Source organism: Atta colombica, unplaced genomic scaffold (assembly GCF_001594045.1).
Source record: "Atta colombica isolate Treedump-2 unplaced genomic scaffold, Acol1.0 scaffold18, whole genome shotgun sequence".
NCBI classification, from domain to species: Eukaryota; Metazoa; Arthropoda; class Insecta; order Hymenoptera; family Formicidae; genus Atta; species Atta colombica.
In genome coordinates, this window is record NW_017259271.1 from 1154677 (window position 1) to 1168721 (window position 14045).

The window sequence follows — 14045 nt, forward strand, 5'->3', positions numbered from 1 at the left end:
ATACATATTTTGCCTTGAAAAGAGAGAAAGCGGAAATGTCGAGTGCCAAAAGTGCAAGCAACGCAAACAGACCTTATGTGTGCACTGGGTGTATGCGCGCGCATGTTTATACACATGTATATATACATGTGTGTATACATATAATGACCTTGAATTTGACTATTATGCTTAAATGCTTTTATATAAAATAGAGTTATCTCTTTTTTAAACATTGCAGCTCTTCTTAAGAAGCTAAATGCAGACGAATTTATTTAAGTAGCTTCAATATTTGAAGTTGAGTCAGATCTCTCATAACTATTATATTTTTATTGAGTATAAATATAATTTTCATTTGAAAACAGACTTACATTATAATCGTTTGTTGATTGATGCTTTTTGATATTTTTTATTTTGCACTACAGTTATAAGAATGACAAAAGGTTATCTCATAAATGTCTATTTTCTATATTAATGAAAGCAGATCATGACTATTTAATAAAACGAGGAGATAATGGATGGAACACGAGCAGCAGAAGTATTGCCATTGCTGCAAGAACGTTTGGCAATACTACCAGGTGGAAGGGATCGTAGAGGAGGACCTGTGCTTCTGTTTCCAAGTACACCGAGACGCGAACGTGCAAAACCCGAGGATTACAGACGTCTTCTACAATATTTGTTTGCCATCCCGAGTGATGAAGCTAGGGGCTTGCGATTTACCGTGATTGTGGATATGCGTGGTACAACATGGGACTCGGTCAAACCAATTCTGAAGGTTACATCCTTTTTCTTAATGTCTGCATTAAAAAATGTCATTTGCCTCCCAACGATTTTGTGAAATTACATGCAAATATCAAGTGTAAAAGTGTAATTTACAAATATCTTTAGGTGCTACACGAGCATTTTCATCGTACAGTTCATGTAGCTTTTCTTATTAAACCAGACAACTTTTGGCAAAAACAGAGAACTTCATTGGGTAAACAGAAAAAATATAATTTTGAGGTAATTAAATTTGAATTATTTTGTATGCGTCGTAACTCTAATTATATTTCAATTATTATATTTATATTTATATTTATATACAATATTTATATACATTATTGGCATATATAAAGTTGACTTTTCTTTTTAACCAAGTTAAGTTAAAGTTAACAGCTTTGAAAATTTAACTTAATCAAGATACAGGTTAATCCATAATAAAGTTAAAGTTGAGTTAAATGTTAAGTTAATAAAAAAAATTATTGAAAAGTTTATTTTATACATTTTGTATGATTTCAGGGTCTCAGTTGTTTAATTACGAAAATAACAAATACAGTTTAATTCTCGGTTTGTTTAGTTTAGAAAGATAATACATGTTTGATACTAGATACATGTTTTGTTTACATATACCTATTAAATTTAAGTAATAAAGCTATTTCGAAATTTCTTATTAAATCAGATATTTTTTCTCGAAAGTTGTCGAAAACGAGTCAGTTTCATGTACAAACAAATTTGCACGAGTTCGAATATTGATACGATATAATGTAAATCTACTTGTTGGTAGGCACGCAACGTTTCGCTACATCTTTATTTTCGCCGAAAGAATGGCTGACTTTAAGAAAGTTAAATTAAAGTTATTTAACTTTTCAACTTAACTCTTTAATAAAAATAGATACTACCCCATACTATCTAGATTTATAAATATTTATATAATGTTATCAACCTAAATTAATTTCAGATTAATACAATCAGCTTAGAGGCTCTTATAAAAGTTGTAGATCCTTCTCAGCTCACTGCAGATTTAGATGGATCCTTGCAATACGATCATGCCCAGTGGATCGATACTAGATTAGTTGTGGAAGATTTTATGTGGCAGGCAGCAGATCTTCTCGATCGATTAGATGACTTGCAAGAGGATCTCAGTCGAAATGACTTTGCTGATGATGTTGCGGGAGCCAAGCACGGAATTGATCTACATAATGAGATGAAAAAAAAAATCATCAAAGTCCCAGTGGAGGATATCCAAGTTGTTGGACAGCGCTTACTTCAGCGATTTAACGATGGTTAACATTTGTCACTTTTGTCTTTTTGAAACATGCATGTGAATACATATATGTATGTGTTTTCAGACACAACCAGTGGAGAAGGAGGAAGTATTGACTGTGGCGCGGCAAGTTGCACAGATTCTGATGGACGAGCACTGGCTACTTTGGTTATTCAGCATTTGGATTCTGTGCATGCAGCGCAACAGCATCTCTTACAATTATGGCACATCAAGAAGATGAAATTAGATCAATGTTTTCAACTCCGATTATTTGAGCAAGATTGCGAGAAAATGTTTGATTGGATTTGTCACAACCGAGAAGCGTTTCTCGCCAGTTACGTGGAGATTGGCCGCTCATATCAGTTGGCCAAAAATTTGCAGGAGGAACATAAACATTTTACAATGAGCTCGATGAATGTTTACGTGAATATAAATAAAATTCTCACAATGGCTGGCAAATTGCTGGAGACACAGCATTATGCGGCTGGGCATGTACGAGCGGTGGCAGGACGTCTGGATCAAGCTTGGAAGGAATTTGCCGCAGGTCTTGATGAACGTACCGCGGTACTTAGTTTAAGTGTAGTGTTTCATCATAAAGCGGAACAGTATGTTGATAATGTTGCTGGCTGGAGTCAAGCGTGCGAGATGAGTAATTTACCCAGTGAAATTCCAGTGCTTGAATCTCACATTCGCCAACACCAAACTCTTTATGAAGCAATGTGTCAGGCATATACAGAGGTAAAACTTTTTCTCCTATTCTTATATACCCTTTATCACTATTCAATATGACTCGGATTTAAAGCGTAACGTAATTATCTTGACAATGGATAAGATTATTTTTACGTTATTGTACATTATTCCAACTTTCAGATATTTCTTTTCGTTTTCATTGTAAATTTATCTGACATTTATCTGACAGGTTTACAATGCATATCAAGCATTATTGAGCGGCCTGGGTTCAATGCTGCAAGTATGTCATAATGTGAGCGCCCATTCTTCAGGGTCGGATACATTTCGCGTCGATTATGTACGAGAAATTTAATTTTTAAAGCTTTTGACGATGGAATCCATTGCTCGCTTGGTATTTGGGTGCTATTGGAAATATCTATCCGCAAATTTTCTGCAATAACATTTAAAGTAATCTTCTTATAACCCAGGCGTCTCAGTATTCTCGAACAGATTTTTGTATATAGGCGCATGTTTATTCGTTTATTATCGATATTCGTTATTACGATGTTGTTATTCTATTGTTTTTCGCAACGCGCCTTGATTAAAAATTAATTTAAACATTTATTTATCCTGTCATATGTGTAGTGTCATCCGAAATGAACATGTACACACACACACACACACACACACACATGCGCGCGCGCGTGTGTGTGCGTGTGTGTGTGTTTTTCTTAAGTGGGATTGGATAAAATTCTTATTTAGGTGCATAGTACCAGTAAGAAGCTTCTTTACCAACTGGATCATCTTGTGCAAGTCTGTAATCAACCGCAAGGAATTGACTATGTTGCCAGAAAACATGTACGTTAATTCGTGTTTAAAGGAAAAATCATTGTTTTCCTTTTTGTTAAAACTTTCCTCGTGATTGTGTTTTTATATATTTAATTTTTTAAGAACACAAAGTTTAATTTGTATATAGGATGATTTATCTAATGTGACCGCCACCCCTTATATCTTTGCAGATCAAATAAAAAATTAGCACATTCCACATGTCAAGGATCCACCTAAAAAAGAGAAATATATAATTTTTAAAATTGTTTCAGATTTTTAAAAAAAGGGTACAATTTTTCTTTTTATATGTAGAAAATACAAATTTTGAGACTGCGATGGAATCTCACAAGTGGATTCCATTGCGATCCTAAAATTTTTTTATAGTATCATATTTGAGAAGAATTTCTTCACATTTTTAAAAGAGATACAATTTTTTATTTACTTGCTTAACCTTCTATCTGTCTATGTACACGAGTGTAAGCACACCAGGCTAACAAAAATGTACCTAAATAAAAAGCCGGATGGAAAATTTTCAAGTTTTTTTTAGGAATATTATCGTGATATGTTAATGTTAAAATATTTCTACACAGAAAGAAGGTTAATATTGTATTGTATAATAAAAATAAGATTAGTTAGTTATTTTTTAAACTTTTTTTGTTAATAACTTTTTAACGGATAACGAATGACGGCTAAAACCGTCGATAATGTATATCAAAGTCATCGAATAAGTCTCCCCTAATCTTCATATTAGCCTATTCTTATACAAAACACATATGTCCGTATAGTCAGATCTTATGGATCTCACCAACTCCGGTTAACTTAATCGACCGATTGTTACTGATCAATCGATTTGCTTTTCAGCAGAATTAACCAATCATGTTGACACTTAATCGATCAATTAGATTAATTGATGTCGGAATTGATGAGACAGACTCTATATTTGTCTGCTTTCCCAAGTTCATCTTTAGATCCTCTGTAGCTAATAAAATAATTCGTGGAGTATCTGAGGATAAATTTAAGGAAGCCTGACTATGAATATGGACAATAATTGTTTTAAACTTTCTGTGTATAAATATTTTAACGTTAACATATCATAGATAGCATTTCTAAGAAAAATTTGAAAACTCCCATTCGGCAACTTTTTTATTTACGTTTTTATTGTGTTGCACCTTTTTTTAAAGGATAATGGGGATAGGGAGGGAAATGCCACGGGATATGTGGAGCTCGCACCCATTAAAACTCGGGTATCCATCATCAAGCCATGTGGGGACTGTGTGCAGCATAATTTCCTGGAACATCTCGGCCTGTCGGCTCACGGTTAACCCATATCCTGGGAAATTTGATAATAAACCGCACAACCCAAATTGAACTGTACTACTCTTCGACGAGGAGAGGGGACACCAGCTTCGTTTCCTCGCGGTATTTTGAGAGGGCGAAATTGGAGGGGCCCGGGAGTTCCACTAGGAGTTAAGAGGTTAATTACATCTCGTCTCCTTCCTGGCGGGAATCTTATTTGTCAGGAGGACGATGCAGTCCCCCCGCCTGCGCTAGATTGTGTCCCAGGGGCTCCGTCATCGCCACTCCCTTGCTCCCTTGCGATTTTGAAGAGACGGAATCCAGCTGGAATCCCGACTGTTTCCTCTTCCTTACTCAGTTGTTGGTCCATCAGAGTACAATCTATGGGGAAAGCCGCCTCCTCAGTGACCCCACTTCTTTCTCTCGGTCCAGTGAGAGACTGACAAAGAGGGGATGGTAACTCATTGATGCCGGGCAATGGTTTGCTCGGGTGTCTTCCCTCCTATTGCAGATAGGGGGCAATACGGGGAAGCATCGCACTCCTCAGCGACATACTCTTTCATCACACACAGGGATGTAATGCACTCCTGTACACAGACAGAAAACTAAAACATTGTTTTTTTTCTATTTCATATTATTAAATTTGTTTCATTAAAATTAACGTTTTTGTCTAAAAATCGAGAAAATTCCAAAAAATTCATGTCTACAAAAATTTTGTATATTTTGTATCTTTTTTTAGCTATAAATGTTAAAAAAGACAAATTTCTTAAAACTTCCTTCAATGCAAGATATACAATACTTGTTGACTTTTAATCTTACAATATTAATCTTACACTAACACGTTTTCATGATCATTTAAAAAATTCCAAACATTTTATTTTTACATGGAGAGTATTATGGAGGAGAACAAGTAATAATAAAATTGATTTTTTTTTTATCAATTGTTTGAAATTGTATGAAGGTTATTGTCATTTTTAAAAATGGATTTTTTTTTTATATAAGATGATTCTTTTGATTATTTTGCTTATAAAAATGGAGTTATCAAAAAATCAATAATTTATGAGATATTTTGTATTTAATTGGGGTATATTTTGACATGAAATAAAAAATATCTCGTAAATTATTCTTTTATAATTGTACCCATGGAATAATAAGGAGATCAAACTCAAGCAGCCGATCATGAAAAAAGGGGGATTTGAAACACGGTTACGATATATACAATAGCGCAATTCTCTGTCGGCATTTGTTTTGGTAATGTTGATCAAAATGTAACAACGCTAGATAACTTACTTATTTCACGCATGCGCATTTCATTTTGGCCAACATAAAATCAGGAGAATTGCGTTACTGTATGTACTATGACACGGTGTTGGAAAACTCATGAAAAATTCGACAGATGTGAATGTGCCATCACGCCTTGTGGGAAAAGTTGAAAGTATTGACTGTCACGTGGGCACATGTATGTATCTACTATATACCACACACACACACACACGTACGTGTGACATTTGCCGAATTTTCCATGGATTAAATTATCCTACGCCGTGTTTTAAGCCCACTTTCAGACTTCGAGTTTGATCTTATTATTCCGTGATTATATCTTTATACTTTTATGCGTGTGTAGAATAATGAAATAAATCAATTAGAATAAGAAAATACAAAGTTGCTTTTAAAAAAAATTATGCAATTCGCATATATGAAATTATATATTTTCTTTAGTAAACAATATATTTTCTTTACAGTAATTAATTTATTTTATTATTTTATACTTGAAAGTATCACATTTATTAAAAATTTAGTTTCCAAGATATTTTATATAATACTTTATGTCATATAATATGTCAGAATAAAGTATAAAATGTATAAATTTGATAAATTAATTAATTTTTTTTATAATTCTTCCTTAATGTTTTTATATATAGAGTAATTAAAATTAAAAGAATTATTTCATGAAAAAAAAAATCACAATTTTAGTTTAAAAAATGAGAATGATCATTAATCAAAAATGATTTTTTTCCAAAATTAATTTTATATTTTACTATTATTTGTCCTTCTTTCAACCATACAATCTGAACATATTTTGATCTTATTCTATAAAGATTAATGCTTGGTTTATGCTTCGGTCTTAACTCTAAAATCCTAAAATTTAGCCAATAGTGTTACCAGTATTAATTAGTCCTAACTGAAACCTGTATTCCATTGGCTAAATTTTAGGATTTTAAAGTTAAGATCAAAGTATAAACTAGGCATGAGGGTGGTTAACACTGTATACAGGATGATTCTTGCAAAGTGACCGTTTTAATTATTAGTGGATATATGTATGAAAAAATAGTTTATACTAATGTGTTCAGTACAAAGACTTCTCGTATTTCAGGATCACCTTCATTTTTTAAATAGAATTATATGAATTTTTTTGCACAATGTGATTCCTCTAATTATTCTGCATATAAAAATGTTAAGGTAGAAATATAAAAAAAATCAATAATTTATAAGATATGTTAGACATTTTCTTTATTCTGGCACAGATTGACATGAAATGTTAAATAATTCGTAAACTATTAATTTTTTTTATAATCGTACTTTAATACTTTTATGAATAGGATAATAAGATGAATCAATTGATGTAAAAAAAAACATATAATTATTTATTTAAAAAATTATTCATTTTGCCCACATTTTTTTTATAGCAACTATATACTTTCTTTACACGAATTGATTCGTCTCATTATTCTGTTTACGAAAGTATTAAGATACGATTATTAAAAAATTAATAATTTACGAGTTATTCAATATTTTATATCAATATGTGCCAGAATAAAGTATAATTTATTTCATAAACTATTAGTTTTTTGATATTTCTACCTTTTAATGTTTTATACAAAATAATTAGAATTAGAGGAATTGTATTGTGTAAAAAAATTTGTATAATTCCATTTTTAAAAATGTAGTTATCTTGAAATGTCCCCAACATTTTTACCTATATAATAATTGTTTTCTCTTTGTATTGAACACATTGATACAAATCTTTTCATCGATTATTTTATACGAATCATCCTGTATACATATATACATATACAGGGTGTCCCGACATTCGAGGGTAATATTATTGCAATGTAAAACTTTGTATTACTTATGAAATAATAAAAATAAACCATTTTTTTCTGTGAAATAGTTTTTTATAAACGTTTAAAGTTTCATTAATCATAATCATCATGCGTTAATTTATTTAATTAAAAAGTCATCTGTTCATGTGACGTGCGTGCAATAGTATTAAAAATAATAAACAATATATAAATAATAAACAAAACATTGCCGCTGTATGCATACTATCACACAGACAGATGACTTTAACCAACGTTTATGACTAGTCAAACTTTTAACGTTTATATTTAAAAACCTACTTAAAAAATGACTTACGCTTTTATTGTTTTGTGATTTATTGTGTGATTTATTATTTAATTTTTTATAAAGTTTCACATTATTATAACATTGCAAACATTAATATCTTGATTATTATTACGAATATCGCTAAACGGTAAAGGACATTTATTTCGATCCCATCTACCTTTCTGTGAACGGTTGGAGAAGTCTCGCGGGACACTCTGTGTGTGTGTATATATATATATATATATATATATATATATATATAGTAAAAGATGCTCATTATTGATATATAATATATTCCGGGAAAAAATGCTTATTATTGAGCGAGATAGTAAGTTTCATCTTTCTTCTATTCAAACTGCTTTTTGCATGAGATAAGAAGAAGGAATTGTTTCATAAAATCGTTCTATAAATATACTATTCACTGTTCTATTACCTTAAGAAAGAGAAATATGCTTGCTTATGCTGTATATATAATAATATACATAACTATGTAAAAGCATTGAATAGTATCTCATTAGAATAATATCTAATGATACTGATCGGAATGCATGTAGCATTGTCCAATTAATTAATATACATATAATTAATTTCCAAAAATTTTTGTATTATAGTTGATATTTTTGATATCTGATTTAGAATCAAGATGGACACAGTATTGATAGTCATACCGGCATGAGTGGTAATCCAGCGGCTGATTACAGCGAAGGTGCATCTCACGTATTAGCTGTCATTCATCAGATTCTGGGTCATCACAGAGCATTAGAAGCGCGCTGGCACGCTCGCAAAGTCAAGTTGCATCAACGGCTTGCATTAAAGTATGAAAATATTGGGTGTTTAAATAAGTTTTCACCGTTTTTTTTTTTTATGAAATTTTGCTTTTAAATGTTTGCTAACAGTTGATTAATCAATATTTAATGCCTCTACAATTCTTTCAGCGTTTGACATGGATCTTCATCAAGTAATGCTTCCAATTGTTCATCTTTCAATTTTTCGGTGGCACTTTTGTTCTTTATCTTTTATTGGAATTATTATTTATAAAGCATTGAAACTACTCTTTCGGATGGAGCAGCACCTCTCCATACTTCTACAAGCAAATGATAATTTTCAGTTGTACTTTTCTTAACAATAAACAATGCAATAAAATTTTCTGTAAATGCTGTTTTGTTAGTACAAAAATCGATGTTTTCAATGCAATTACAAAAATATTTACATGTCCATCAAATACTAATATGTGAAAGCTTGTGTATAGTACTCTCAAATACAACAGTTGCCATGGAATTATATGCATGTAATATTCGTGATTCTTAGAAAAAACGGCGGAAACTTATTTAAACACTCAATTAATAAAATAAGCTTACTTATTGTTACATCGAAGGTAACGCATACAATTATGATTTTCAGATTATTTCAAGAAGATGTAAAACAAGTTCTTGACTGGCTGACTAATCATGGCGAAGTCTTTATTAGAAAAAATACAGGCGTAGGTCGTAATTTGCAGAAAGCACGCGTCTATCAAAAAAGCCACGAACATTTTGAAAATGTTGCTCAGGTAACTGTTTAGTATATTTACTTTATAATATATAATTTATGATTTTACGTATAATTCTTAAATTTCCATGAACATACTTAACATTTGTTTCATTTGCAGAATACTTACACAAATGCGACTAAGCTTTTAACTGCTGCCGAAGAACTTGCTCACACGGGGGAATGTGCACCTGATGAAATATATGCAGTGGCACAAGAATTGGAGGCCCACGTTAGTAGCTTTGCAGCAAGGGTCGAGCAACGGCGTCGCAGATTAGATCTGGCAGTAGTATTTTATACTCATGAAAAGGAGGTATTTTTACGGATTGATTATATCTAACAAGGCAAATATCAGGATGTGTTGTCTTTATTTTTGCTGAATTACATATCTATTATACATATATTAAGGCAATATAAATTACAATATCGTTACTTTATATGTATAGTTGATATTAGAGATTCCCTCAAGGATCTCCAGTTGGCATAATAAATGGAAAATTCACTAATATTGTTTATGATGGCTAGTGTATTTTCAGTTTGTTAGAAAAAATGCCAAATGTTTAAAACAAATATGTTTATTAAAGATTTTATAAAAAGATTTAAAAAGCTACATTTGCTGTTTAGCGGTTTGAGTTATGTTGTCAAACAATACAGGTTACAATGACATTTTACGATTAAAACTTGAAAATAATTATAAAAGTAAATACAATGATAATAATTATAATAATAATAAATGTAATATTTTTTATATTTATCAGAATTAGTTTAAAAAGCTATTATTATAGTTTGTAATTTTATTTCACAGTACATTACGCTTATTATAATTTTAGGAACGTTCGATAAAATTTTCCAACATTTGAAAGTGCAGCTTGATGCGCTAATATAAACGCTAACTTCTGCCAAACGTTTTGATCAATTAACAGGCTTGAAAAGTCTTGTCTACCGACACATCAAATATCAGATTGAAATATCAGATTAAGATGTCGGACTATAATGCGTACCTCAGCGTACTATCTCTATTTAAATCTTACTTTTACAAATTTTTTTTCATCTGCATTGCAGCGCATTGATAAGATTTTTATTTTTATTATAAAAACATGATTTATTTTTGGAATTATCATTTTCGAACGAACTCTTGCAACAAACGAGAACATTTGTCAAGTTGTTTTTCAGTTTATCATCTTTCTGCAAGTTTGCAGATTACAGGCTTGAAATATCTTGTTTACTGTAATCTTGCATTTTTTTTATTTGCACATTGTATTACTTCGAACGTTAGTTCTCGCTCAACATGAATAACAATCTCAAAATCGTTTCTAATTCTCACAAAGAAAACACAAGTTTTAGCGTGTGTTCGGTATAAAATCAAACACTCTCATACTACAGATATTTTTACTAATTATAAGAAAGAATTGTCTGCGCAGTCGAAATTCGTTGCGGCAAGAATAAAAAAACGTGGCGAAAATAACAGATAATTTGAAATGTGTTTATTGTATAATAAATAAATTCAATTTAATAATATAAATTGCATAATACAACTTAAAATTACATAAATTTTAAACTGTAAACGTTTTTCGTCAAATATAAAAAAAATTTACAGAGACACAATAATACGTTGCAATGCAGATGAAAAAAAAATTGTAAAAATAAAATTGGAAACTAAAATACGTAGCCTTGTATTCGCTTTACTCATTACACCGCACTTCTTTCATAAACAACATGTAAATCTTTAAATGCGTTTTTCTCGCAAGTTGAGCATTTGAGAAGCGCATTCTATAATTTTAACGAATTAATTGCTAAGAAGAGCTAAACTTATATATTATAAGTGTGTGTGTGTGCGTGCGTGTAATTCGACTAAATCGGAAACAATGTATCTTGCTCTCCTCATAAAATTGTTTACAAGTACAAGTAGTAATCTAAATTGTGCAGATATATATATTATATTAACCGTATATGCATGCTAGCCATTTTGAATTTGATTTTGTTTTACAGCTGACCGGTTGGGTAGACGAGTTACGTCAGGAATTGCAACAGGACGAGGTTGCGGAAAATCTAGAGACAGCGGAAAGATTGTTGGAACAATGCGCGCAGCATAGATCGTCCTGTCTTGAGGCATGTGCTTCGACAATAGCCCAGGGCGAAGCTCTGCTACAAGAACTACGCGAGGCAACTGACGCGCCCGACACAACTGGCTCGATATCAGCGGTGGAGTCAGCTTTGGACAGATTGGCAAGTTTGAGACAAGAATTAGAAGACTTGTGGGCGACGAAAAAGCTGAGACTGGAACTGTGCCTACGATTACGCGTGTTCGAGCGCGACGCACTAGAGACTAGCGGTCAGCTGGAGATGTGGGCGCAGGAGCTGCAAGGCCCACCGCGAGAAGGTTCTCCAGAACAGTTGCTACGCGTACACAACGATGGAGTCGCCCATATGCAAAATACCGCTTTCCAAATTCTGCACCGTGGGCAAGAATTGGCGCAAGTTTTAGAGGAAGCAGGGTTGTGTATCATGGCGGACGGTCAGCATAGTGCGGCGGCGCGGGTGCAGGTGCTTCTCGAGTTTTTGAACGAGAGAGAGTTGGATGCAGAGGACCTCGCGGAAATGCGAAGAGTACGGCTAGAGCAAGCCTCTCAATTACTGCAATTGCAGACGGATGCTTCTCATGTGATCAAGTGGATACGAAATGGCGAGTCGATATTACTGGCTTCGCTGAGAATACCAGATGATTTCGAAGATGCTGATCAATTAGGAAAGGAACACTATCATTTTCAACTTGCGATAACAAATACTCATGCGTCTGCCGTGCAAGTGAAGCATAAAGCGGATTCGTTGATAAGCGGAAATCATTACGATCCTAAAAGTATCAGGGAGGTCGCAGAGGATGTTACCAAACGATGGCAGCAACTAGTGACCTGTGCGGAAGAACGACATAAATTAATTACTGCCAGTTTAAACTTTTATAAAACGGTAGACTCGGTACGTTCGGTTCTCGACAGTTTAGAATTACAATATAATGTGGATGACGATTGGTGTGCCGACGGAGAAAAAGCCGCCGGAATACCGGCGAATATCACGAGACACCAGGAGCAAAAGGAAGCTTTCTTAAAGGCGTGCACATTGGTACGGCGAACCGGGGAAACTTTCTTAAAATATATCAATCGTAGTCTACAATTTTACAGCTATCACGCTAATAGCGCCGGTTCCGCAAATAAAGTGAAAAATATTTTGGAGGAGCTAGTTAGTAAGGAAAACAAAGTGCTCGAATATTGGACGCAACGGAAGAAACGCTTAGATCAGTGTCATCAGTATGTTCTGTTTGAACGTAGTGCAAAACAGGCTCTCGAATGGATAAAAGAAACCGGGGAATTGTATTTAGCGACGCATACCAATGTCGGTAAGAATCGCATCGAAAACGAACAACTGTTGCAAGAGCATATCGAGTTTAAAGGTGCAGCGAAGGAAACGAGAGAGAGAGTGAAATTGTTGATTCAACTCGCTGACAATTTAGTCGAGAGAGGTCATGCTCATGCCGCGGCGATCAAACAAGCCGTTGCCGAAGTCGATCAACGATACAAAGACTTTAGTACGCGAATGGATTGTTATAAGACACAAATCGAAGGTGATCTAGGTATTCAGTCTGACGAGGTACATAGAGATCTATCGATCGATCGGAATTCGGATCCATTGCTGGAAGAGAAGATCAAGGGTAAAGATCTGAAAGAATTGAACGAGGAAAAGAGAAGATCTGCACGAAGAAAAGAATTTATTATGGCTGAACTGTTGCAAACTGAACGTACATATGTGAAAGATTTGGAAACTTGTATCCGTTGCTTCTTGGATGAGACGCGATGCGGAAAGGGAAATGTTCCGATGGGTTTACAAAGTCGAGAATCGATTATTTTTAGCAATATAGAGGAGATACATCAGTTTCATAGCAATGTCTTTTTACGCGAGCTAGAAAAATACGAAACCATGCCAGAGGATGTGGGACATTGTTTTGTAGTGTGGGTGAGTTTATTTTGTCACATTGATATTTAATTAGGAGGACAACATATAATACATACATATATTTGTATCTCGTATTCCAGGCACCTAAATTTGACATGTACGTTACTTATTGTAAGAATAAACCCGAAAGCAATCAACTATTAATAACGCATAGTGGAACGTGGTTTGAAGAATTGCAGAGAAAACATAGAGTGGAACATCCTATCGCTGCATATCTAATCAAACCTGTACAGAGAATTACCAAGTATCAGCTGTTACTCAAGGACTTGCAGGTATTCGCATCTGTGTTGTGTATATGTATATACATATATATATATATATATATATATATATG

General features: G+C 33.2%; 1 protein-coding gene across 8 annotated transcripts in view; it reads left to right on the forward strand.

Moving 5' to 3' along the window:
• LOC108686422 (triple functional domain protein) overlaps positions 1–14045 on the forward strand; it is a 27757-nt gene that overhangs the window by 1307 nt on the left and 12405 nt on the right. For 4 of the 8 annotated variants that reach the window (XM_018191729.1, XM_018191728.1, XM_018191731.1 and 1 more), the window contains exons 1-10: positions 491–751; positions 865–978; positions 1694–2018; positions 2085–2737; positions 3431–3526; positions 8816–8994; positions 9581–9728; positions 9828–10019; positions 11696–13711; positions 13792–13983. In XM_018191729.1, the coding sequence (XP_018047218.1) occupies positions 491–751; positions 865–978; positions 1694–2018; positions 2085–2737; positions 3431–3526; positions 8816–8994; positions 9581–9728; positions 9828–10019; positions 11696–13711; positions 13792–13983 (4176 nt within the window). Of the gene's footprint in view, positions 1–457; positions 752–864; positions 979–1693; positions 2019–2084; positions 2738–3430; positions 3527–8815; positions 8995–9580; positions 9729–9827; positions 10020–11695; positions 13712–13791; positions 13984–14045 lie in introns of those variants that run through there. The other 4 variants (XM_018191726.1, XM_018191723.1, XM_018191727.1 and 1 more) reach the window with 2 other exon arrangements.